Consider the following 25,587-nt stretch of genomic DNA (forward strand, 5'->3'; position numbering starts at 1 on the left):
GTAAATACATATACAAGCTACTGTATGGCCGAAATAACTGATCTCATGAAAGTGAATTAGAAGTATACTGTGATAAACAAAAACGTTGGCTTCAATAGAGCCTCAAAAATGATACCATATTAGCCCTACAATGTACAAAAAGCTATAACAAATAAAGTATTAAAACACAGTTTTATATTTTGTTCTACACTTTACAGGGCCATCGTCGCAATGGAAGGTGTTGCACCTCTCGAGCCAGACAGCAAACCTGTACAACTCGGGATTCTTACTGATGAGACATCTCTATATTTTGACCCTCCTGCACAATGAGATGAAAGAACCGTGTCTTGTTTGCAGCGCACTTTCTTTCTCGGTAGCCCACTAGGAAACTGACTTTCTGACGTCTAAACCAAACCACAGTTGCCAGAATCCAGTTATCTGATGCTGCAAACCCTTTTTTGGACATATTGGGCATTGAAAAAGTACAGTTACAGATGAAATAGGAATCAAGCTTCCCTGCTTGTTTATAGACATAATAATATTTCAACTGACAGAAACGTGTATCAAGCTCCAGCCCCATTACTTAGTTTGAGGGTCATCTTAATGTTCATGGCTGCCAGTTCAGCCGCTAGATATTTAAACACGTACGGCATTGCAACAGTCTCCATTCCTTTGCTTGAACGGCAAGCAACACAAGTAACCTTTTTGGGTTCTCTAGCAGGTGGCAGTTTCAAATCCGCTTGCACTGCTCGTTTTGGCGGCTGAATTAATGATGATGTTAGGACACTTCCACATTCAGAGCACACATCTGCAATGTGATGATCTGAACTGGTATGGAGTCTATCATGCAGCAAATATGCTGCTCCATGAGCAAGGAGTGAATCTCGTTCCATTTCACCAAAGCGGACACCTCCACCACGCTTTCGCCCCTTGAGAGGCTGCCGAGTGATCTGGTCTACTTGTCCAGTAGAACGGACCTGTAAAGCAAAACAAGCCAATTTCAGTATCCAATTTAACCAGACAAGGAATGAGGATATATAAAGTACGAATACTTGGTAGTCCAACTTTTCAAACTGAACCAGTTTTTTTTTCTCTTTTTTTTGGGGGGGGTGGGGGGGTGGGGGGGGTTTAAATGGGACAAAAGAGACCGACCCATTAGCATGAAATCTGTCAACCCCAAAGTGCACAAGATACATTTAATAATGTAATAAATGAATTATTCAAGCATGAAAGGAAAACTAGGTAGAAGAAGCATATAGTGATCTTGGTTTCATTTGTAAGTCGATGTTGAGCATGAACACTGCATTCTTTTCTTGTTTTAGCTTTTAATTTTCAAACTTAAACAGTTCACATCAGAATAGAGCACAGGAGGTGGTTTTTCAAACTTAACAGTTCACATCAGAGTAGAGCACAGGAGGTGGTTATGTAAACAGTTATTCATCAAACAGAGTCAATGTTTGCTACCCTTGATGAAAACATAGATCAGCGTAAAAGGGTCTAAGGGGGGCAAGAAGAATAAACAGGATTATTCATTCTAATAGCAGGGTGATACTAACCTGAAATTTATCGGAAACCATGTGTCGTAGACGCTGATAATAAACAGGTCCAATAAATATTTCACAAGTCAGTTCTGTCCCATATACTCCACTATATAGTACTTCTACACCATGATGATTGAAGCCACAAGACGTTAACATGGAACCAAGTTCATCCACCAGCGAACTGGATTCTGATTCTGCTTCCTTCATTGTGTTAGAAAATGGCGTTGCATCAACAAACTTCCCATGTAAAGCACCTCCCTGTTCAGAGATAGCATATATATATAAAAAAAACTTGTGATCATCCATGTCAAGCTAGATGAAAAATATATTCCATAAACGAGAGATATCTTCAGCATATGAAGCCAACAACTAATAAACAAATATAAACTACAACAAAAACTACTTGAATATATTATAGTCTGGAGAGCAAAAACCTCGTAACCACATACTTTTGCTTGAAATAACACCATAAGCGGCGGAAGAGATAACAGACCTTAGCAGCAATTGACTCCAACAGCATAGCAATCGTCATCCTTGAAGGGAAAGCATGAGGATTAATAATAAGATCTGGCCTCATTCCTGTAACTCCTGAGAAGGGCATATCAATATCAGGCCATAATTGAGAGCAAACACCCTTTTGCCCATGTCGGCTGCTAAATTTATCACCAATTACAGGATTCCTGGAGCGCCTAAAACGTATATTCGCCTGCCCAGAAGAAATGAAAAATGTTGTCATAAGTTGAATAATTTGAACCTTTTTGAAGTCATGACACCAGAGTATATTTTTTAGTTGAGAGAGGATTGACCATCATGAACTAGCAAAGTTTTTGTTATTACAACAACAAAAAGAAACTGACAAGTAACAATGACGGGCAGAATAAACCTTCAACTGCAGCATCAAAGGAACCATCCCATACTTTAGAAGACAGAAAAGACTGTAAATAGTACCAAAGAAAACCTGAAGAACATGAAATTGTAAATCTTCCAAGGCAGACATGAATACCCAAGAAAACATCAACTTACCTTAATACAATAAAATAAAGAGAGATATTGACGAGGCAATAATACGAAGATCCTATAGCAAACAACAGAGACTTCAGTTACTAGTGATCTATGCTAAATTAAAGTTGACATTGAGTTCATGAGTATTTGATTGTTGGTGGCTAGAGATTATGGTTTTCTTTTTTACCCTGTCAAGGAAGGATGGACCACTACGACCAGGGAAACTACATCAGCGACCAAGGAACAATTGAAGTTATCCATAGCTCAAGAAGTTTCCTGCACAGACGTATGTCATTGACTAAAAGGTTTGTCCAGTAGGTTCCCGTTTTGCCTTAAAAAGAACTTATAAAATGCAACTCCTGGTCAAAATCAGGAGATTCTCCTCCTAGTTCACACAATTTAATAAGCTGCTGATATCCAGCAAAATATTCATAGAAAGATTGAGAAGGTATAAATTTGAGTTGGGTAGGCGCGGGGGAGGACAACATTAAGTTACATACCAATGTTAGATCAGAAATCTCAGAAGCAGGGATAGAATTGATGTGCGTCTAACTCACACATCACACGTTGCGCCTTTTGCTATGATGCCGAAGCCCCAAGGGCAAAGTGTTGGAAATAAGCGAAGTTGTTTGACCAGACGAAGCAATTCAGATTGACATCTAAATAGGTCGAAGGCCAGTGTAAGCTGTATGATTGCAAACAAATAAGGAATACATTCAGATGTTATTCATTTTTTAAGCATATCAGTATAGGATTATACGATTATGAATGGACTACTACTTGAATGGACTACTTCTTGATAAGGGTTTCTGCATATTTTATTAAATATGGGTGGTATCCACCTATGGAGGGTTGATGGACTAAATTATTCATTTACACTCTCCTAACCCATTTTTCAAAAGATTTAAGGTTAATGTTCCCCTGCCAAATGCTTTATCCTAATATCACAAAACCTTATTTTCCGCCTTGACAGATAGTAAATTAACCATTAGACACTTCAATTCAGCAGTTTAAACAACTTTAGAACATGAAGGGGATAGCTCATAAACGCATACTCTAAGAAATTCAACCAGGAAGAAAGATGTATTTAAGCTAACAGCATATGGGTCTGTTTCAGAACTCTAAGATCATGATGAGAGCTAAGCATATCTTACTTTGCAATAGAGTTTTAAGTTTTATATTGATCTAGTTTAATCCAGTTTGTCTTCGGTCCCTGCTTAGTAAAGGTTGGCATGAATCAGGATTTCTTTCTACGGAAAAGGGTCATATTTGCCCTTGTACTTATAGAAAAGGGTCATATTTACCCTTTGTCATACGTTTTTGATATATTTTCCCTTACCATCCAACTGTGTGCACATATTTGCCCTTAGACAGTTAATATCATGTCACCACTTTTATTATCCTACGTGGCTCATACATGAATATATTTTCATTATCCTACGTGGCTCCTACATGAATATATTCTATCTGACCCACTTAATAAAACCCGACCCACCCAATGTGTAGACCCATCAACCGGTGTATTGGGGTTGGGGTTGATGGGTCTTCACATTGGGTGGCTCGAGTTTTACTAAGTGGATCAGATAGAATATATTAATGTAGGAGCCATGCAAGCGCCACGTAGGATAATAAAAATATATTCATGTAAGCGCCACGTAGGATAATAAAAGTGGTGGCATGATACTTAACTGTCCAAGGGCAAATATGTGTCAAAAGTTGGATGGTAAGGACAAATATATCAAAAAAGTATGACGAAGGATAAATATGACCCTTTTCTATAATTACAAGGGCAAATATGATCATTTTCCGTTCTTTCTATTCATTGCCAAACTTGTGGATCTAGATCAAATTTTTATTAACTTGCATGCCAAACATTCCATATACATCAAAGGTGCCAAATGAATGCAACTATAGCAAAAATAATTTGCATGTGAAGTAGTAGGAAAAATATTGTCTATGTACGACGGGGTACATGGAGTGTGTTTTGCTCAAACTCTAGATTAAGGCTCTTTAAAATGACAGGCACGTCTTTGGGATGTACAGAGAGAATAGGGACTTTTCAGCTTCTGCTGTATGACAACAAAGCACACAAGAAAGCAAACCTCTCTGGTCTTAGAAGAAGCTTAGGGAGATTTTGATTGCTGAATTTGATACTAAGGAAATGTATACATATTAATCAGTGTTTCTTACATAAAAAGATAGCAGTTCAACACTTCAACCACTGTAAAGTAACTTATAAACTGTGGCAGTTGATGCTGAATCTATTTGGTATAAGAGCTAGACAATGCCTAGAACTCTAAATAGTTACTAAGAAGCTGCAGAATGAGCAGAAGCCGCAAAACCTGGGATATCACTCCACACGTCATTATGTGAGCAATGCGGAGTGAAATGAACTATATTATAACTTTTTAAGGATAAAAAATTCAATCATAAAGTTCCATAGGACCCATTTTGTGAATAAACTACAATTCTATAGGAATTTGCTGTCTGTAGTTTTTTTTTGGTAGTGCACACGTCTTGCTATCCACACATGATCAAATGGAGTTCTGTAGAGGGGAACTCTTCCTTAAACAGTTTGCAAAGTACCTCTAGAATAATGGGAGCACCTTCTGGCAATACCCTTACTTTTGCAAGAACATCTAGTATAATAAGAGCACCTTCTGGCAATACCCTTACTTACAAAAACGGTTAGCTTTGAGGTGTGACTACTGTCATAATAAAGCATTAGATAGTAAAGCTCATAGGCCAATGTATACATCGAAATTCAAGAGAAACAGAAAACAGAAGATAACAGCACTACACCAACTCATATATAGAAATTCAAAAGAAATAGAAAGCAAAAGATAAAAGAATCACACCAACTTATATATCCTAAGAAAGAGGCTGACAATAGCAAAGTGGATAAGAAACCCAGAAAAGTAACAACAGAGATGTATCTTCTCAAAGTCAAATATATCTAGGAATTGCTTACCTTCTGCAGATTTGTTTTATTTTTCACATCGACAGCAACATAATCAACAACAACAGGCTCCGAACCCTTCAACTTCATGCTAGTTGTCTGACTGGTTATTTCATTGTAAATGCTACAATATGGCTCATTTGGATTAATCCTCTGCAATCAAATGATCGTGTTGATTCAGGTGCAACTTGATTCATCAAAAAATAGAAAAAAGGAAAGACATCCTGTTACCTGCCCCACATATGGAAGACCATCAGAATCAATCAGCTGATGAGACGACTTATCCAAATTGCTTCTTCTAAACAATCTCTGAGCACGATCAGATTTGGCGCTTTGCTCAGTCAAGTCAATGGTTTCTGTCTGCAAATCAGAAGATCACACATTGGTCAATAAAAGATGTCCACGTGAAAGATCAGAAAACTTGCCCCAACAAAGAGTAGTAGGATAAGCAGCTTAGCAAGGGAGGGATCAAGTACGTAAGAACTCAAAAAAACAAAATAGGAAAAAGAACACATAGATCTGTTTTCCATTCTCCTACCCCCCCCCCCCCCGACTAAAGAAGAGAAACAGAAAGACCATAAACTTCATGGTGTTGTTTTGTGGTCTCAGAACGAAGGTTATTTGCGGACTTAATGTTTTACCCTTGTACGATAGTTCATTAGTTTTTCCTCCCATTTTATGTAACGACCAAATATCTTATCATCCTTCTGGAAACTTGTCATAGATAAAACATTGGTGCTCAAAAACATAAAACTCCACCAATGTAGTGTCAAAAGGAAAATCATAGTTCAGTTGATGTGTTTGTATGTGGTGGGGGTGGGGGGCAGGGGGGGGAGGAATAAGTTGAATAAAAAAAGTCATCTGAATCAAACCAAAGTCCAAAAAGGGTTTTATTAAAAGGTCAAATGATACCTGGTATATATGCCCATGACACATACCACGATCTACAGATGATTTATTTAAGACCATAGCATCCTCCATGTCATATCTGCATAACATGAACATGCATATATGTATTTTATGTTTCCGCTGATAGAAAAAACAAGGCATGGTACAGAACTCTTACCCTGAATAAGCCAAAACTGCCACAATTGCATTTGTTCCTAATGGATAGTCATCAACACAGTACTTCTCATAAGCTTTTGTGCGTACAATTGGAGTTTGAGGAGTCTGTAAAGTGCAATTTCCCCCAAAAAAAAGATCAGACAGAAAATATAATATCTCAAAAGCGAGAAAATTATCAACATAAGTTCTTAAGTCGCACGCAATGAGCACAAAGCGAACTATTCTTTTGCCTTTTACTAAAGAATACCGTGTGCATGCTGCAATTAGTGGCATACTCCAATTTTTGGAGGAGTTCTCTCTTTGGAGACCCCAACTTTTCTAATGTTCCAAAAAAAAAATCTCAAGTCTTAACAGTTACAGCTGTTACAAGGAAATGACATCGAATAAAAAAATTGATCCCATAAATTCAGTGGAGAAAACCACCTGTGAACCAGAGCATGTGAAACTAGATATTCACACAGGTAATCCAACAACAGCAAAAACAACACCATAAAGAATGTTTTATTGAGTATGTTAAACATGCATCGACTGATAGTCTCATAAAACTATCCTATTCAAAAATGATCCACCTTCCCCACCATCCCAAAGAATCTTTCAGCTGAATGTTTGCTTGCTATGCACTTTAACAAGATGAAAAAAAATAATAGCATAGATGCATAACACATAAAATAATCAACTCACTGTAGCAAACATCACTTGGTCATACTCTTTTTCTGAGTAAAGGTAATTGAAGTTTTGGTCATACTCTTTTTCTGAGTAAAGGTAATTGAAGTTTTGGTCATACTCCAAGTCACCAGATGAAACAGCAAGAACATGAGCATCACTTTCGAGTATAACATGATACAGAGCATAGCTACTACACCATAATCCATTCATGCTTCCATTATTTCTTCTATTTCCTGTACACTGCTGTATGGAAACAGAATGTTGCAATCCCTTCCCCTTATCACATACACCTCTTGCCCTTCTGCTTCTAACCGCCCCTCCCCTCCCCCCCCCCCCCCCTCCACAAGAAAAACTACACAAAAGTGTTGACTCAAGCACCAAATTCTCAATATAAATCAACACCAAATTTCAAGAATTCTGTTAAAATAGGATGCCATTGTACTCAACTTGAGGGCTGGCAACAACTAACTCATGAACGCATCGAATTGCAAATAATAACCAGGACAAACCTGAAGGTGATATAACTTTTGATCAGCACGACAATTTAATGCTTGTGAGGAGAAACCCATTGTTTGTTTACCCATCTGCACAATAGATGAAACATGAGATACAATGATGTATTGAACCTCTGCAGTCTTTATAACATTATCCACAAATCATTTCAAATTAACTCGCTACCTGACACTGATACATATTACGTGGACTCTGATTATGATCAGACCAAGGTGTAAGATTGCCAACAACACTCAAAATATTAGTTGGATGAATTTCTTGATGTGTGGCAGGGAATAAGGTTTTCCTTCCTCCATCTCCACCATCCGGGCAGCTTATCTCCATATACACCTGCACATTACAAATAAACAACCTTGCAATCACTATATTGGAGGTTCTCATAAGTAATAAAGCTCATCACGTTCATGTTTGTTGCTACATAAAGATAAAATTTAGCAAAGGAAAAGCAAGAAATGTAGAACCCACCTGTTCAAAGGGTCCAATGAGTTCAAGATCATTGCCCTCTTCAGCAGGTGCAGAGATAATTCTTACAGGACGAACAAACCTAGAAGGAGATGTGAACAGATATAGGCCTGGATATGCTCCATTCATGCTCAAAGGGATGTACCCAACCTCCAAATCAACTGGAATCTACTGTGCAGTAGGTGCATAATAAGTCACTAAGCAAAAGATCTTTTGCTAAAAAAGTCAATCAGAAACAAACCGATGATGTTGATGACAATTTCAATCTCCGCAAGTGGGTAACAGCTTTTTCAATTAAATCCGATGGCATATAGCCAGCAATACGACCATCCAGTAGAACAGACAGCAATTCAGGAGGACCAGCTTGCACAAGCTTTGGTGATGCTGGTGTCATTCCAATTGCAATCAGCACACTCAATATGGATATCCGCATTTTGAAGAAGTCTTTAACATTGCCCTCCGAATCATAGTATGAGGTTATGCCTGGTGACAGAATGATTGTATTAAGAGGAGAGAGCTAATATTGTGCTGTGTATTATAAATAAAGTGGACAAAACTAATCAAAGGCGATAGGATTAGGACCTACAATCATAAATATGAATGCATTAGTGCTAAAATTCAACATTTGACTAATAAAGAACAAAGACACTATGTGATAACACAATTAGATCAGGACCTCACATTTCCTGTGTGATATGAGTTGTTTAATTAGTGATGTGAATATGATGCAGGGAGTTATACATATGCGCAGCAAATAATGGGCTATTGGAGCAATGTTTGTAGCAGTATATAATAGGAAATTGCAGTAAGAGTAAAATTAGGGGAGAAAAATTCCAACAAAACGTTTGTGATGTAAAGGTTTTCTTCACCCCTGAAAGGACCAGTTAATATGAACTCTGTCAAAAAATGGTGACTGGATTTCACCTCAAGCAGAATCAATAAGATGGGGAGAAAATTTATTGTCGACACAGAACATGAGGAACCTGTCACTTCTCAAGCTGGGCGGAGAAAAAAAATGTTCCTTGGACAATGGGAGCAAGAGCAACATTTCATAACAGAAAACGGTTAAGGAAAATAAGAGAGAAAACAAGATTACATCCACCAACCGAAAAAAAAAAGGAACTTACGGCAAGATGCAGTCATATGATTAAGCAACCCACATGGCTCCCCATCAGGTGTGTGAACAGGACAAAGGAAACCCCAAGATCTGAAAAAAGGTGGGAAGTGCCAGGAAATATGAATGGAAACTTTAGTGATTTTTCGTGAAAATAAAGCAATTAGCCCACAGAAAAAGAGACAACATACTCAGGTAACAACTTCCGCACACTTGTAGTACGAAGACCAGCAAATGAGGCACCTCGATGAACCGCTCGAAAATGTGAAAGGAAACGGAGGAAATTTAACTTTTCTGCCTGGACAGTCATACCAGCTCTCTAACCAAAAAACAACCAAGTCAAGATACTCATGAGAAGATGATTACAAAGGTGCACTTTCTACAAAATAATGTACCATCATTAATTACGACAATTCATTTCCTCTAAAATGGGAAGAACCTTCTTAACTAGAGGTACTTGCAGAAGCAATTAAAAAGGGAGTTAAATTTCTTTTACAATTAATCAGATAACCCAAAGCAAAGATGCTATCCATCTATGTATTTCATGTAGTCACTCACTTTTTCACTCTCTCTCTCTCTACCTCCACGAGGTAGGGGTAAGGTCTGGATACACTCTACCCTCCCCAAGCGCCACTTGCAGAATTACAGTGAGTATGTTGTTGTTGTACTCACTGTTAAACTTCCCCGCCCCCGCCCAAACCCCCCACCCCAAAAAAAACCTGCTCAATGTTTCACAAGTACCTGCAAGTTGTTGCTTTTATTCTATCCAACACCAATAACCCTCAAGGAAAGAAGAGAATCCTATCAAACACATTGTTGTTAATCATTTGAACTACTACATGAATAACAGATTCACAGAGAGGGCCTTCATCTCAATCTAACTCCGAGCTATGGACAAGAAATTGAGGTGCAAGGATTCCTCTTGTGTAGCTCCACATGCAGAAGTTGCATCACGAACTGATATTGATATACTGGAAAAAATTGTTTAACCCTGAATTGCACATTCACAGCATGATCTGTCTGCACATTTGTACTAACTATAATTTGGTGCAATTAGAATACAGTTGTTTTTTTAGTGAAAAAAAAAACAATCTCAATAATAAACCCTGTTGATTTATCATGAAGGGAAATAACAATTTTGCCACCGATATAAAAGATAACCCCCTATTCTCATAAATTGTTAGGTAAGATTTACCAAGACACGTAGAAAACCACTAGAAATTGAATATCTTTAATCTCATGTTCTTCTTGCTCACCATGGTACTCCAATATACCTCTTATTTTCATATAACTGAGAAACCCAGGAGTATTAGTGGTGCACAGTTTGAAACTCCGTGGATAATGAACCCGCCCTCTACCCTTCTCCACTTAAATATCAGGATTTTGTTAGTGACATGGTTCCAACTCATCCCCTAATCAACTGGGCTCGTGCCACTGACCAAAGTCCTGCAGGAAATGGTACTCTACTCTACTTGGTGCAGCTTCTTCACTAACGCACTCTGAGTATTCCTTTGTCAAGTATTTTCATCCAACATTGAATGTATGTTAGCTTTGGGGTAGAACAAAACAGAATTTTCAGATGTAATTCAATTGAATTTTTTTCCCATTTTCTGTTATAGTTTGGTTAGCTTTTCCTTCCTTTTCTTTTTTTGAAACAAGAAATAGTATTTAGCTTTTCCTTCCTTGAGAACCTTTTTCCTATTATTAACTATTTCTGTTAGTATTCTTGTACGTTGTCTTTTTTATTTTATTTGATAAGCCTACCCTTTTATATGATATCTTATCGTAGTTATTAGATGAAATAGAGAATGTTAATTTATGGCCTATTTGGAAAGCCAGCCTGGCAATTGGATTTGGTGTAATTGGGTGTAATTACATTATCAGGCATGTTTGGTTGACTCTGTAATTACTTGATCTACAGGTAATTGGTGTAATTGGCAAGGGCCAATTACACACTCCAATTCTTAGGGGGAGGCTGTGAATTGCTGGTAATTACATGGTGCAATTACAAACTGGTTACTTTTTAATTTACTTGATTGGCTGTAATTGGCAGGAGGCAATTACACACTTCAATTCTTAGGGTAAGGCTGTGAAATGCTGGTAATTACATGGTGCAATTACAAGCTGGTTACTTTTTAATTTCTTCCTTTTATTTTTATTTTTATTTTTTTAGTATAATTTATTTTTATTTTTATTTTTACTATTTTAATTTTTATTTTATTTTTTATTATTCTAATATTTTCTAAAAATATATTTTTTATATTTTATATTATTTATATTTCACTTGCTTCTCATTCTGAACCTTTACTCCAAGTGATTAGATGCAATTTTTCGTATTATCTATTTTATTTATTTTATGTTTATTTGTTTATTAGCATAATTTGTTAGTATTCAAATTATTAAATTGGAGTAAAATTCATTGTTGAATAATGTTATAGACTTACATTTTCCTTTTCTTTTAAATCATATTTATGTATGTTATATTGTAATTTGGCATAAGAATATTTTGTTAAATTTTTCGTTTTGAATTTAGATATTATGTTATATTTTCAATTTCATTTTTTCTATAAATATTGAATCATATTTCACATTGCAAGCTATTTTTTTTAGTTAGACTTGATAGATTATCTTTTTGTCACATGTTTTAATAATATTATGACATTATATTTATAATATTAATCTTTTTGTCAAACATGCAGTTCATGATGTTCACAGAAATTTTGTACTTTTAATTTAATTAAAATATACTATTTTAAAAAATATAAATTAATTGTTTTTTATAATATTAGTTAAGAAAAAAAATTGTTAACATATTTTCAAAAGACAACATATATCTTAAATATTTAATTTAATATCATTTATAAAGGTCCTTATTTGTCTAATATAAATTTTTAATTTTAGATAATTAACTTTTATTTTTAAAATTTAATATAACCTTATGATTACACTTGTGATTACATTGTGGCAAACAAATAGGTCATTGTAATTACCAAGTTATGTAATTACTAGGCTGGTAATTATTACCCTAGTAATTACACCAATTCCAATTACCAGGCCCGCCTTTCCAAACAGACCCTTAGTTTTCCTTTCAGAAGAAAAGGAAGTTTGAGATCTGCCATACAAAGAATAAGAAAAAGGCTGGTATGAAGACACATCTGTTGCAATGTAAATTTCCTAGTTATTGGTGATTCACATTTGTTTTTCGATAAAGAGTTATTGGTGCTTCACACAAACGCTTCATAACAAAATACCTGCTGCAAATCAAGACCTGATTGTGTAGCCAATCTCCCAGTCTTTAACATGGTCTCAATAGCCAAGCCCGTCTGTTTGGGAGCACTTCTATCAATAGTCTTCTTGACGTCTGCCACTGCAATATGCCATAAAAGCAGATGAAGTCAATCCAAAATTCTAACCTAGTTCTAGAATCCATTATGCCAAGATTTCATATATGTAAAAACTGAGATGATTAAAAGAATAAGAAAAGGACCCCCCAAATCTTCTGAACTTTCGAACTTCTGTTTGCAACATTAAACTAACAGAAAAACATGTAAACTTGGAGCTTCTTAGTCACTAAGGGTGTGTTGGTATGGAGGAAAACATTTTTTGGAACAAGTTTTCTAATTTTCCTATGTTTGGTTGGTCAAAATGTTTGGAAAACATTTTCTCCAAGAAAACAAGTTCCTTAAAAGTGTAGGAAAATGACTTCCCTAATGGAACCCCCACTCCACATCCCATCCCACCTACCTAATATTTTGACAGATAACATATAAATGTTCTTGGAATAATATTTCTTGATTATTTACCAAACACTAGAAAATAAGTAAGAAGCACTTGTTTTCCAAGAAAACTACTTCTAGGAAATCAATTTCCGTGGAAAACATTTTTCTTCATACCAAACACACAAATCTCTTATGCCCCTGTGACTCTAACCAGCAAACAGACTAGACAGAACAAGATTTTTAACAGACTGTAAAACTAGGAGTCAATAAAAAATATAGGACAAAGGAAGGCTTTCTTGGGACATAAATTTAAAAATTGAAGAGGATTACTGAAAATCTCGCTACAAGAAACGAATTGGTTTGGAACAGAGCAGTAATTACTTCTTACTAGTGTGACCACACCCAGACAAAAATAACAATAGGGCAATACATATACTTGACAGGCGAAAAATATATCATTCCATATATTTTTAACTTGAAAATATGATGGTTTTTGAGTGTTTTGCATGAAAATTTACGTTAATTTTCATATTTGCATAGGTAATGATTGTCGGAAGCAATATTCCGCAAAGAAGAGTACTTTAGCACAAAATAAGGCATTTTTTAAAGTCAAATGACGTCAAGTAATGAAGATCAAAGCAGTGCAGTAGACAAAGCTTCCCTTAAACTAAGGCTAAGGTATGCTAGATAGCAAGAAGCTAGTGACATCTTTCAGGTCATCAACTAGAAATTGCACGAGATAGCATAGTGACGCTTGTCTTCTGTCTAGTCCTTGGGTAATAATGTGTAGTTAGAGCGCAGAGCAACATTTTCTATCACGAAACAAATAATTCCACTTCAACCAGCATAACTCTCAATCTATAACAAATTTTGACATGAATCTTGAATGAAAATTGTAACCCTTGAAATCAAGTTTCTGGGGCTGTCATTTGGACTCTCTTAAGCAAAGCTATGGCTTTTTAACACAAATAGGGTGAAGCAAAATGTTGTGAATAGACCTGCACCATACAACGGTGTAGCATAGCCACGTACAGCTATCTATGAAAGTGATACAAACTAAGATAGATAAAATAGGCTGATTGAACATACAGCTACTTAGCTCAAACTTCTTCTTTTCACCATCAGTTTCTTCCTGAAGTGACCGTTGTAATTTAAGCAGCCAATCTTGTAGCTTTTCCTGTAAATTTGTTAGAGAACACCAAGATAAAATTAAGAGTGCAAATTCCCTAAAAGTTTGATCTTCAGTTAATACAACCCACACGACACTGCAAACACCAAGCAAATAACAATCTCGTATGGAAAAAGAAAGACCTCCTGATTCATTAATGGTGTGGAGCTGTAAAGGCTGCTAGATAACAAAAGTTAACATATAAAATTGAATATATCAGTAGAGAGAGACATGAGTTGCTTATAATGATAGAATTAGACGGTAGCTTGACATATTTTTATTTTTTTTATCCAAGTAAAAGATTTCATTGACTATAACAAGGTCATATGACCGTAGACAAGAGGTATACCAAAAAAGAGAGATCTGCAAAATGTGGTTCTCTCCAAAAGACACTCAATCCTCTATACAAACAGGAAGTATATGGGTGCACCAAAAGAAAATATCAGAGACTACTTCTCAATTGACCAAAGCTCATCTCCACCCCTTCAAAAGCTCTCATATCTCTCTCTTTCCAAATGATCCAAACTTAAAAAAGCAAGAGTAACATTTCAAGCCTTGAGCCTTTTCCTCCTAGCTCCACTCTTCCATCTAAATATTAATTCCTACACAGATTTTGGCATAACCCAAGATACACCAAACCAACTAAAGATATCCCACCATAACCTAGTGGCTATTTTGCAGTGCAATAGTATATGATCCATGTCCTCACCTACCTCCTTACATAAGAAACACCAGCTTATGCAAACAGCCTTACTCTTCCTAAGATTCTTCGCCATCAATATCACCCCTCTATTCGCCAACCACGTAAAGAAGCACACCTTCCTCAGCATCTTAGGTATCCAGACCGATTCATATAGGAAACTATCCTTCGCCTAACTAGAAGCTTCTCATAGAAGGACTGACAGAGAACACTTCGTCATTTCCCAACTCAAAGCATTGTATGTGGAGTAAAGCAAGAAATCTCTGAATCTCGGTCAAATTGCTCATGAACAGACAATTCTCTCTGGCAAGAAGCTCTATACAATACTAGGAACTCATCCTTGAGTGCCAAACTTCCGCACCATTTTTGCCCCCCAAAACTAACTCTATCCTCAACCCCAACCCTAAAACCAATGTTTCTATTACAATCTTCTCATCCTTTCATTATATTCCTCTACACACAACAACCGAAAGGCATAGTAATCACATTGGTTCTCCATCCCCTCCATTACTCTATACTTATCTGTTATCACCCCTTTATATGGCTTCCCCATCCACCCCGAATCTCCACAACCATTTACCCAAAAGAGCCTTGTTAAAAACCTTCAAGTCTTTAACCCCAAGCTCTCCCCACCGTTTAGGAGTTATCACTGTTTCCTAATGAACAAGGTGGAACTTCTTTGCCCAGTCCATCGCATGCCAAAGAAAGCTTCTTTGCAACCTTTCCAACTTTCCTATAACAATGGTAGGTGCATTGAACAGGGACATGCAATATGTAGGACTACTCGATAAAGAGGCCGTCTATCTCTTGAAAAATATTGTATTCTTAAATTTGAGATCACCATAGTCTGATTCTGCTCTTAATAAGCACATCCTTCCTTGCTTTATGAATTATAACCTAAGTTGTGCGGACTCTTCATTTTCGATGTTGCACCTGTGTCGGATTCTCCAAAAATACACTACTTTGGAGAATCCGACACGCACCCGTTGACATTTTTGAAGAGTCCGAGCAACATAGATTATAACACAAAATCACCTAGACTTAATCTGAAACTGGTCAATCACAACATGGTATATATCACGAATCATATAAATTATAAACTCAAATTCAAAAGACAACATATTGAAAGATTCAGGTGACGACTATTTTAGACTATTTTATAGATATATATTAACATATACAATCAGATTAACTTATTCATAATTAAATAATATTAATTTTTGAGCATATAAAAGTTAAAAGAACTTGAACAAGTTAAGACATTTCAAGTCATTAGTTTCTGCAACTGATTTCATAAATATCCAGTGAATGAAACAATTAATACTCATCCTCATGTTTTCCTAATATAAGAGAATGAATAATGGAAATAAAAGCACCAAGAAGGTGGAACAAAAGAAGAAGCAAAAGTAGAAATCAAAGTAGGAAGTGTAAAAGGATCTAAAAAATATTCAAGTGGAAATTGAAGAAGTTCATGAACTGTGCTAATTTTCTGATCCCCTTCTTTATAACTAAGATACAAGAAGCATTAAAATTGAAACTTCCGAACAGGACCAGTGGAGCACCCAAATTTATGTCCTATTCCTCTACTTATACAACATAAGCACATGAGGCGGTGAGGAAAACTATCCAGAATTCTGTATCTTCTCTCTGATCTTCAAACTAGACCATGATGTAATACAGTCTTGTAAGTAGAGGCATGACCCAATATGTGCCAAACAGGAATAGAATATTCGCAAGCAACTCTTGCTAGTTCAGATGTAATAGAAGATCTTTAAAGTGCTGTTTTAGTCAGGTAAAGAGTACTAAGGAAGTGATGTCTAACTGTACACTGTGTACCCATCCATTTCTTTGATAATCCCATGTTACACCCAAAGTTCAAACGATTACTACAAAACCTAATACAGTCGAGAGTGGCTAATTGTCCTTCAAAACATCACCCATTCTTTTTAAAGTGCATTGTGCAAGCAAAAGAAAACAGTCATCCATATCATGTACTGCAACCATGAGTAGTCACAGACAACTTTAGCACTTTGATGATGCCTAACTATTCACTTACAAAACCTACTCAGTCCTTGACTGAAATGGGCTTGAATAGAGCATAATTGATACAGATGATTCATATAGAAATAGCTAACTAGTTTGGGTTTGAGGTGTAGTTGATTGATCAAATAATCACTCAACTCTCCACTTAATTGTTCCTGGATATAAGATTCTTTTAGCACAATGAAGAATGACAATACACATTTCTATGAGGCACTTACTATATAAGCATTACATTCAATGTCACAGGACAATTATTCCTTACAAAGGTAATTTCAAAGTTTGGACCTTCAGATATATGGTAATTAAGTGACCCGGCAGCAGAACTTCTTGATTTTGCAGAGAGTCTGGATTGTCTAGGACAGAAGTCTGATCTATCAGAGAGAAAAGCTTCTGCAACATAAAGCTAAATAAAGCAGGAGTATCAATATATCAATAGCCAAAACATACAACTGTAAATGGAATAGTTACCATAAAATCACACAGACAATTTGCCAGAGAGAAAAATACTAACATAAGTAGATTGAATTTATCATGATTGTTATCCAGATGGACAAATATGTAGTCTCTAAGCACAGCATCAGCAACCTGCCAAGTGAGATAGAGAGGAGGTTGTGATGTAAGGGTATTATCTCTAGACAAAGATGCCTGTTCTGACTACTAGAAGTAAATCATGACAAGTACAACCAAGATAACACTTACAGTTTTGTAACAATCATTTTGCATTCCAGTCATAACAGGTTGGAAATGCTCCCCTGAAAAGTGGAAGATTGATCATATGCAGTTGACAGTCATGTGATAAGATCACAGTTAACCATGACAGAAAACAAAACAAATACCAATATGTCGCAGGCACTGTGCTCGGGTAAAAAGAGATAAGGCCTGAACTTCATCCAGAATAATTTTTGCTCTTTCACCAACAAGCTGGGTGCCAACAGATCCCTTTACGCGGTCACACTCCTCATTGTAGCAACATGTTAAATTGACATATATCTCGTGATCAGTGGTGTCAACAAGGGCCTGGGGACAGATAAATGCAGTAAGAAATCTAGCAGAATAAACAAGCACAGCTGAATCAAACTACTATGCAAACCAAATGCAGAGTTCAAAGGGAAAACTTGTGTTAAAACTAAATACAATGCAGCAACATCAACTATTTACTTCTACATTTCAAAAGTATTGAGGTGAGCCTCATAGTGCTGCCTTAACAATAATGCAATCGATTTAATAGATATCCTCTGCCACCACTACAGCTTCTGATAGAGTCAGAGAATAATATAGCTGGTTAATTTTGAAAATTTACATCTGTAGCACAATTTAACCATCTAAATTATGTCTCATTATTTTTATTTTTGTACAGACATAAAACTGCAACTGTGCTTAAGATTTGAGGATAAGAAAACGTAATGAAAACAGATTGGCAGTGCTTCCTGCATGGGATATCGTTTGATATTGCCTTAGCTGTGTTTTTAATTAGTATAGGAATGTTGTGGATGCTTCTTTTATTACTTTATTTCTTATCCTCAATCTTAAGTTCCATCCTTTATTTAATAATATTTCTTAACCTGAGAATACTTTGGTTCGGCAAACCTGAATTATGCCCACCTCAAAAGAAACGCGCTTCCAAGACCAGGCATGATGCTTTTTATCCACAAAACTGCAAATGAACATAGGAGAGCTAACACAATAGACAGGCTGAAAGTAGGGGAGGTGATGAAGGAGGATCCAGAAGAGATCAAAAAGGAAATAGTGGCCTTTTATGAGAACTTATATGCAGAAACAAAGGTGTGGAGACCCCAATTAGAAATGGTGAACTGCCCCAAGATCATTGCAGAGAACAGATCCATGTCAGAGGCTCCTTTTGAACCACGAGATTCTAGAAAACATTAAGGCATGTGCTGAGGATAAGGCCCCTGGTCCAGATGGTTATTCAATGAAATATTTCAAACAATGTTGGGATATCCTCAGCTCAGCGTGGTTGAAGCAAATTCAGAACTTCCATGAAAGATGTTCCTTTGAAAAGAGTCTGAATGCAACCTTTGTATCTTTTATTCCAAAGAAGGTGGTGCCAAGGAATAAAAAGACTTCAGACCCATTAGCCTTATCGGGGGGTGTACAAGATCATTGCAAAGCTTCTAGCAGAAAGACTCGAGATGGTGATACATAGCCCAGTGGATAGACATCAGATGGCATTTACCGAGGGACGGCAAATCATGGATGTTGTTTTGATAGCCAATGAATGCATAAGAGGCCAAACAGAGGAGCAACAAGCCAGGAATTGTATGCGAGTTGGATGTATATGACTTTCAGAACTGGGACTTTCTCACCCAAATGCTGGAAAGAATGGGTTTGGGGCTAGGTGGATCAGATAGATAAAGCATTGTATTGGCACGGTTAGGCTCTCTATACTTGTTTTTTTTATCTCTATACTTGTTAATAGAGCACCTACTAAATTCTTCTCTTCTTAGAGAGGCTGGATTCTTTTCTTCTCAGAGTGGCCTGAGGCAGGGACCCTCTCTCTCTCTTTTTTTATTATTCTTAGCAATGGAAGGAATGAGCAACCTAATTAATACAGCAATGGGGAAGGGGTGGATCAAGGGGTTCCAAGCAAGAGAATTATGCAATATGGAGATAACTCATCTACAATATGCAGATGATATTGGTGTTTTGTGAAGCAAAGGCAGAACAAATCCTGATACGGAGGATAATTTTTGTCATTTTTGTAGTTGTCTCTGGTCTTCATGGTCTTCACATAAACTGGGGAAAGGCATTATTTATCCTGTCAACAACGTGCTTGATATAGAGGGCTTGGCCAGAAAACAAGATGGCATGGTTGGGGAGCTTCCAGCTACTTACCTAAGCATGCCTTTGGGAGCTATAAGCAAATCCAAAGGCATATGGAATGAGGTCCTGGAGAAATGTGAAAAGAGACTCACCAACTAGAAGAGCCAGTACTTGTCCTTGGGAGGAAGATTAACCTTAATCAACAGTGTGATGGATGCATTACCCTCATGTATGATGTATGTCTTTCCTATGCCAACCAGTGTATCTAAGAGCATTGATTCCCTAAAAAAGGAATTTTGTATGGCAAGGCTGTGATAAGAAGAAGTTCCATCTAGTTAAATGAAAGGAACTGACCGTGAGTAAGAATACAAGAGTTCTAGGCATCAGAAACCTGAGAAAACAAAACCAAAGCCTAATGATGAAGTGGTTGTGGAAGATTGCAAATGAAGAAAATATGCTTTGGAAGGAGTCAGGTCTGCGTACACTTTACCCTCCCTAGACCCCACGTTGTGGGATTTCACTGGGTCGTTGTTGTTGTTGTTGTATGCTTTGGAAGGATGTCATCACACCAAAGTATGGTATGGAGGATAAGTGGATGACTAAAATGGTAAGCACCCATATAACTACACTATTTGGAGGGCAATCAAAAATTTATGGCCAGTGTTTTATTTCAGAACTAAGGTAGAAGTGAGAGATGGGTTAAAGACATTCTTTTTGGAGGACAAATGGAATGGGGCAGACCCCATGAAACAATTGCATCCTGAATTGTTTACTCTGTGTCAACATCAACAGGCCATTGTGGCTACAATGTGGACTGGACAAGGATGGAATTTGTTCCTGGGAAGGAACCTTCATGACTGGGAGATAGACAAAGTGGCAGATTTCCAAAATTAAGTAGCCTTCTTCAGCAATCTCACTGAGAAGGACTAGCTGATTTGGCAGAATGACAATAAGGTCAATTCTCAGTAAATTTAATATACAGGGACCTCAAAAAGACTGCAGAACAGGAGACAGATTGGCCATGGAAGATGATCTGGAAACCAAAGGTACCCTACAAAGTAAACTATGTCATGAGGTTGTTGACAAAAGAAGCAGTTTTGACTCATAAAAAACTAAACAAAAGAGGTTATCAGTTGGCCTCTAGATGTACTTTATGTGGAGAGCAAGCAGAGACAATCAACCATCTATTTTTGTATTGTACATGGACAAACAACTATGGAGAATGTTCATCTGTTTAAAGGGGATAAGATGGGTGAAACCAGGGAGAATTAAAGGAGTTCTAAGCAGCTGGAATAGAGATGGCAATGCTTCAGATAAAGAGAGCAGATGGAAATTTGTCCCAGCATGCATTTGGTGGACAATTTGGAAAGAGAGAAACAACAGGAGTTTTGAGAATGTGCAGAACAACTTACAGAAGATCAAAATGAATTGCTTAGCTCTTTTTTTATTTTCAGCAAAAACAAGATATATTAACTAGAACATAAGACATCTTTGATGTGCCAGATTGTTTATAGGCAGCAGTTTTGATTAAGACAGTTTTCTTCTGTAAGTTGTAATGCTTTTGAAGGGGAACTACACTTTCAGTCGTAGTATACCTGTTTATATATAGACTAAAGCTCCTAGCTTCAAAAAAGATCACTTATTAAAACAGAAACAGCATAAAGTGCTGGTAGGTATTTACAGCAGTACAGTTCATGCAAAGAACTGATCAAATCTAAGGTGTCCTTTACATCCTGTATAATGTCTCTTAGTTATAACTAACCATTCTATAGAACAATTAGGCCTTGAAATGGTAAAGAAATGGACTTTTGGCCTAACTCAACCTCGAAAGATAGCTCATGAAGTAACGATTGCCCAAGACCATATAAAGAGACAAATTACACATCCCACAACTGATGAGGGACAACTCAACAGAATTAAATATAGAATAACAGATATATATGACATCGAATCAAAAATAGAACTGTAAATTAAAAGGATTTCAAAATGCCAGGAAAAAAATGAACAAGAAAATGAATAAACAACAATATTAACAATAATTACAATCATTACTTATCCTTATGTTCTAGAATATTCAACAGTTAACAACTAAGATTCCAATTCCAATTGTTGCAGATTAGAACATCACAATCACCTAGATGTCAGATCAAACTCGGCAAATTGTCATGAACAAAAAAAAAATCATGATTCCTAGTTACTTTTCCATTACTTGAAAGGATGGTTATAAATGTAATGCTCAGCTTTTTTATGTAAAACTTGATTGTAACTTTCACATATTTCAATAAATCAAAACATTCTAGTCTCTCAAAGAGAAATCTAATAAGACAAGAGAATCCCAGTTTACCTTTAATATGATACCAACAGGAAGCAAGTATTCCCTTCCTTGTATCCTGCAAGCAGATAGCAAGAAGAATGTTCAGACATCATACAAGAAGACAGTTCAATCATGCTAAGTTTTAGTTCCTCACCAGAATCCAAGTCTTGCACTTCCATTGTTTAGATAATACAATTTAAGTGAGACTGCAGACTGATCTTCTCTTACACATCTGAAGTCCAAATAGACGGATTAGTATTGTGCCAAAATACATGTGAGGCCCACAAATAAAGAAGAACTGAAGAAGCATCATATAATAGACAGGAAAAACATTTTGACATTTATTGTATCCAAATTTATTTTTGCTGACTAAACAAGCCAAAATTCTTCCTGTATAGCAGATAGCAAAGAAGTATTAAGAAAGCATCAAACTTATCCAAAATTCTCCTCCCCTTGAGCCAGAAAAATCAATATGGTCAATCAGGCAACCTCAAATCAGCTTTTGTAATTTTGACTGATATACAAAAGATTTAAGGTGTACTGAATTAATGATACAACTCCTAGAGGAACTTTTCCTTGGTGCAGAATAAATGTAAAGCAACTGTTTCGTACTTATTTTCCCTTTAGATGAATTGTTTTAGGCAGTCTCAGATCAAAACAATTACTGTAGATGGAATCCTTAAGTAGTTACCATTGGAACCCTATCAGAAGAGGCAAGACTAACAATTCAACCAACCCTATCAGCATGACGGAATAGGATCTCACCACTTCATTCTCCCACCACTTCATCTTTCACTGTTATTGTACTTGATGTTTTAAATAGCTAGAAAGTATTCTGTTTTCAGATGTCTTACTGGCGTTAGTCATAGCACATTGCTTGCTTTCTTTTTTAAGATATTTGTCAGCATAAGAATCTCTAATAAATACTTCTAGTACACAATGTTCTTGAGAATACCCTTTTCCAGAGACCATATATATTACGGCAGACATGTAAGACACAGTCTTCAGGAACTATCACAAGCAAGATAGAATCTCTAAATAAACAAGCACCAAAGCAGAACCAAAAGCAACTTGTTAAATGAACCAGTCATCAGTAAGAGTGTGGAGAAAGAACCTTATAACAACAGCTTTATCAGAATATCCTTCTCGCCTATCACGAAATGAATTCCGTGCCATACTCATTGGCTGGGTGATAAAATGTTAAATGAAACCAATGAATCACATGAAAAGAATATCCCAGCGGAGTAAAACATAATGTAGAGAAACCAGTTTATATTTTCCAAGTGTCAAAACTTTGTCATAGCCGAAGAATAAATAAGAAAGGAAGACTCACATAGTTTCGCTTTGGCAAAATTATAAGGCGAATGACTCTCTCAAGCCCTTTAAGAATGAAATATCTGTGAATACATCCAAAAAATATTTCTGAGTCACAAAAATATGACAGATTCTTCACAAGCTCTATAATTCCTAATGGAAAAAGGCAGGACTCCCAAAACTAGCAGAGAAAAGGAGCTGAATAGAGTGAGGATAAAGAGATTGGATGATCATTAGAATTTCAGCTCTCACCCGCCCATTTCTGATGGCTCTTCCTTGTGAGAAATTAACTTTTTGGAGTCATCAGCAGCTCTCAAGTGACATAGCTTTGACTAAAAGAGGAAAATGAACAAATAAAGGTCATGCAAGCATTAACAACAGTACTGTCATTAAAAAGGCAAAAAGGAGGCAACACATTTAGTATTGGTGGTTCTATGATTGAGTGCTTACTTTAAACCTCTGTGACCTATAGATACTGGCTTAAAACACATGTAGTGATCAGAATCACTATTAAGGAGTGCATCATCGGATTCTTTTTTTCAACTATCCCATCATGTCTATCTTTCTTTTACTCAACTTGCAACATTTTCAGCAGAAATTAGCTGAAACTTAGGGAAATATAAAACTCACCTTCAACATGATAGGGAACTGTCCAAAATTAAATTTCTCCCGGATTACAGCTCCATCACCATACTGGAAACAGATATCCACCAAAAACTTTCCCATATATGAAAGTTTAGCTTGTCTACACTGTTTCACACACACAAGACCATAGATTAGCTGCAGGTCCGTAAATCCACTAACAGAACTACACAGAACATAAATTTGTACCTCAAAAGGATATAAAGCATCATGCATGGTCTTGGAAGCGCGTTCCTTTTGAGGTGGGAATAATTCAGGTTTGCCGAGCCAGAGTATTCTCAGGTTAAGAAAAATTATAAAATAAATGATGGAACTTAAGATTGAGGATTAGAAAGAAAAAATAATAATAAAAGAAGCATCCACAGCATTCCTATACTAATTAAAAACACAGCTAAGGCAACCTCAAACGTTTGCAACGTTAGCACTGGCAATCCGTTTTCAATACGTTTTGACAAGTGAATGACTTCAGAGGATAAAACCTTTCTTCAGAATTTATCACGTCATTGATCACGTCATACTCACTACTATAAATTGATACACAGTATGTGCCATCTTCTCCAATTCTGAAATATATGTCAAATTAAATAGTCTCTTGGTTTTCAAATACTGCTGATAATAAAATTACATCCTAACTTCAACATGATTCAATGCACAACGCCTAGGCCTTCAATTACACCATGCAAACGAAAACGAGACATCAAAAATCCACTCTTTAACACAAGGCACATATCTTCAAGCTGTTCGGTATCGTGTTTGAGTAATTAAGCAAGACCATCCCTTTTGGTGTCCGTCCTTTTCCTGTACTACAAATTTAGCTATAGAACCAGAGATATGCCTCTACATTTATGCAACCATGTTATCCCTGCTCCAATATGCTTCCAAATCTTAAAAAGAAAATTTCCCGGTTCAATGTTCACGTTTCGGTTTCTACGCGACCACAAACAGAGTAAAATCAACTCATAGCAGCAACAAAATAGTCAAAAATAATACATACTAAAAATCCAATCTTTAATATAAAAATGGCAACTAAAGAAAGGAGTAACGCAAGCAAGAATAAAACCCCTTCAAAGAAAAAGGATATTTCTTAGCTTGAGCGTGGAAAAGGAATCAACAATTTCAATGGGCTTGATATTCAAGAGCATGGTTTCAAGTCCATTATCGACCATATGATCAAAAGATTCAATATGATGACTGAAGAGCTCTTTCAGAGCTGTGTAATCTTTCTCTGCCACCAAATGCGGTCGTGACATGGCCTTGTTTCCTGCAATTTTGCTTCTTTCTTCGTCCATCTCCTTGGCTGTCTTTGTTGGAGTTGAATGAAACAAATGCAGACAGCTAGGGTTTAGGGTTTAAGAAACTGAAAAAAAAACTTAGAGAGGCGACCCATAATATATAAAGTATTTTTGTTTCAACAACGAGAGCCCGTTTGTATTGTGTTATATGCTATTTTCAGTTTTTTTGAGTGTTTGGTTGGTTAATTTAAAGTTATTTTATGTTTAAAATAAATTTTAATAAATAATTAGATTTATTTGGATCGATTTATTTTAAGTCACTTAAATTGAAAACTGTTTATAAGTCAAAAAAAAATGGGCTGCACTTACTTCT

General features: G+C 36.4%; 1 protein-coding gene and 1 non-coding gene across 3 annotated transcripts; one reads left to right on the plus strand and one right to left on the minus strand.

Annotated features, from left to right (window-relative positions):
• Positions 1-23: 23 nt before the first annotated feature.
• On the minus strand, positions 24-25,347 carry LOC129886922 (DNA-directed RNA polymerase I subunit 2). Of its 2 annotated transcripts, XM_055961826.1 has the most exons (27): positions 25,064-25,346; positions 24,172-24,254; positions 23,971-24,090; positions 23,593-23,672; positions 23,360-23,423; positions 23,141-23,211; positions 22,181-22,258; positions 22,057-22,102; positions 17,768-17,948; positions 17,631-17,683; positions 17,443-17,516; positions 17,217-17,334; positions 14,110-14,197; positions 12,553-12,668; positions 9,493-9,620; positions 9,315-9,394; positions 8,429-8,670; positions 8,191-8,355; positions 7,891-8,055; positions 7,722-7,796; positions 6,548-6,651; positions 6,394-6,469; positions 5,713-5,841; positions 5,494-5,634; positions 2,014-2,226; positions 1,536-1,778; positions 24-956 (listed from the first exon to the last, which is right to left on the minus strand). In XM_055961826.1, exons 1-27 carry the CDS (start codon positions 25,269-25,271, stop codon positions 543-545), a joined length of 3,555 nt encoding a protein of 1,184 aa, XP_055817801.1. In that variant the 5' UTR covers positions 25,272-25,346; the 3' UTR covers positions 24-542. The 2 variants fall into 2 exon arrangements, with proteins under 2 accessions (XP_055817801.1, XP_055817802.1); XM_055961827.1 differs by lacking the exon at positions 5,494-5,634 and having other exon boundaries at positions 25,064-25,347.
• LOC129888114 (U5 spliceosomal RNA) lies at positions 6,740-6,856 on the plus strand. The gene has a single exon (XR_008766542.1). It is a non-coding gene; the product is annotated as a U5 spliceosomal RNA (small nuclear RNA).
• Positions 25,348-25,587: the final 240 nt, after the last annotated feature.

Source organism: Solanum dulcamara, chromosome 4, assembly GCF_947179165.1.
Source record: "Solanum dulcamara chromosome 4, daSolDulc1.2, whole genome shotgun sequence".
NCBI classification, from domain to species: domain Eukaryota; kingdom Viridiplantae; phylum Streptophyta; class Magnoliopsida; order Solanales; family Solanaceae; genus Solanum; species Solanum dulcamara.

Bases quoted from the DNA above. Each gene is read 5' to 3' on its own strand.
- LOC129886922 (XM_055961826.1), bottom strand. From the start codon at position 25,271: ATGGACGAAGAAAGAAGCAAAATTGCAGGAAACAAGGCCATGTCACGA. The intron at 9,621-12,552 runs GTATTTTGTTAT...TTTTTTGGTTAG, and splicing joins CAGGTCTTGATTTGCAGCAG to AGAGCTGGTATGACTGTCCA. The intron at 5,635-5,712 runs GTAACAGGATGT...ATTTGATTGCAG, and splicing joins GTCTTCCATATGTGGGGCAG to AGGATTAATCCAAATGAGCC.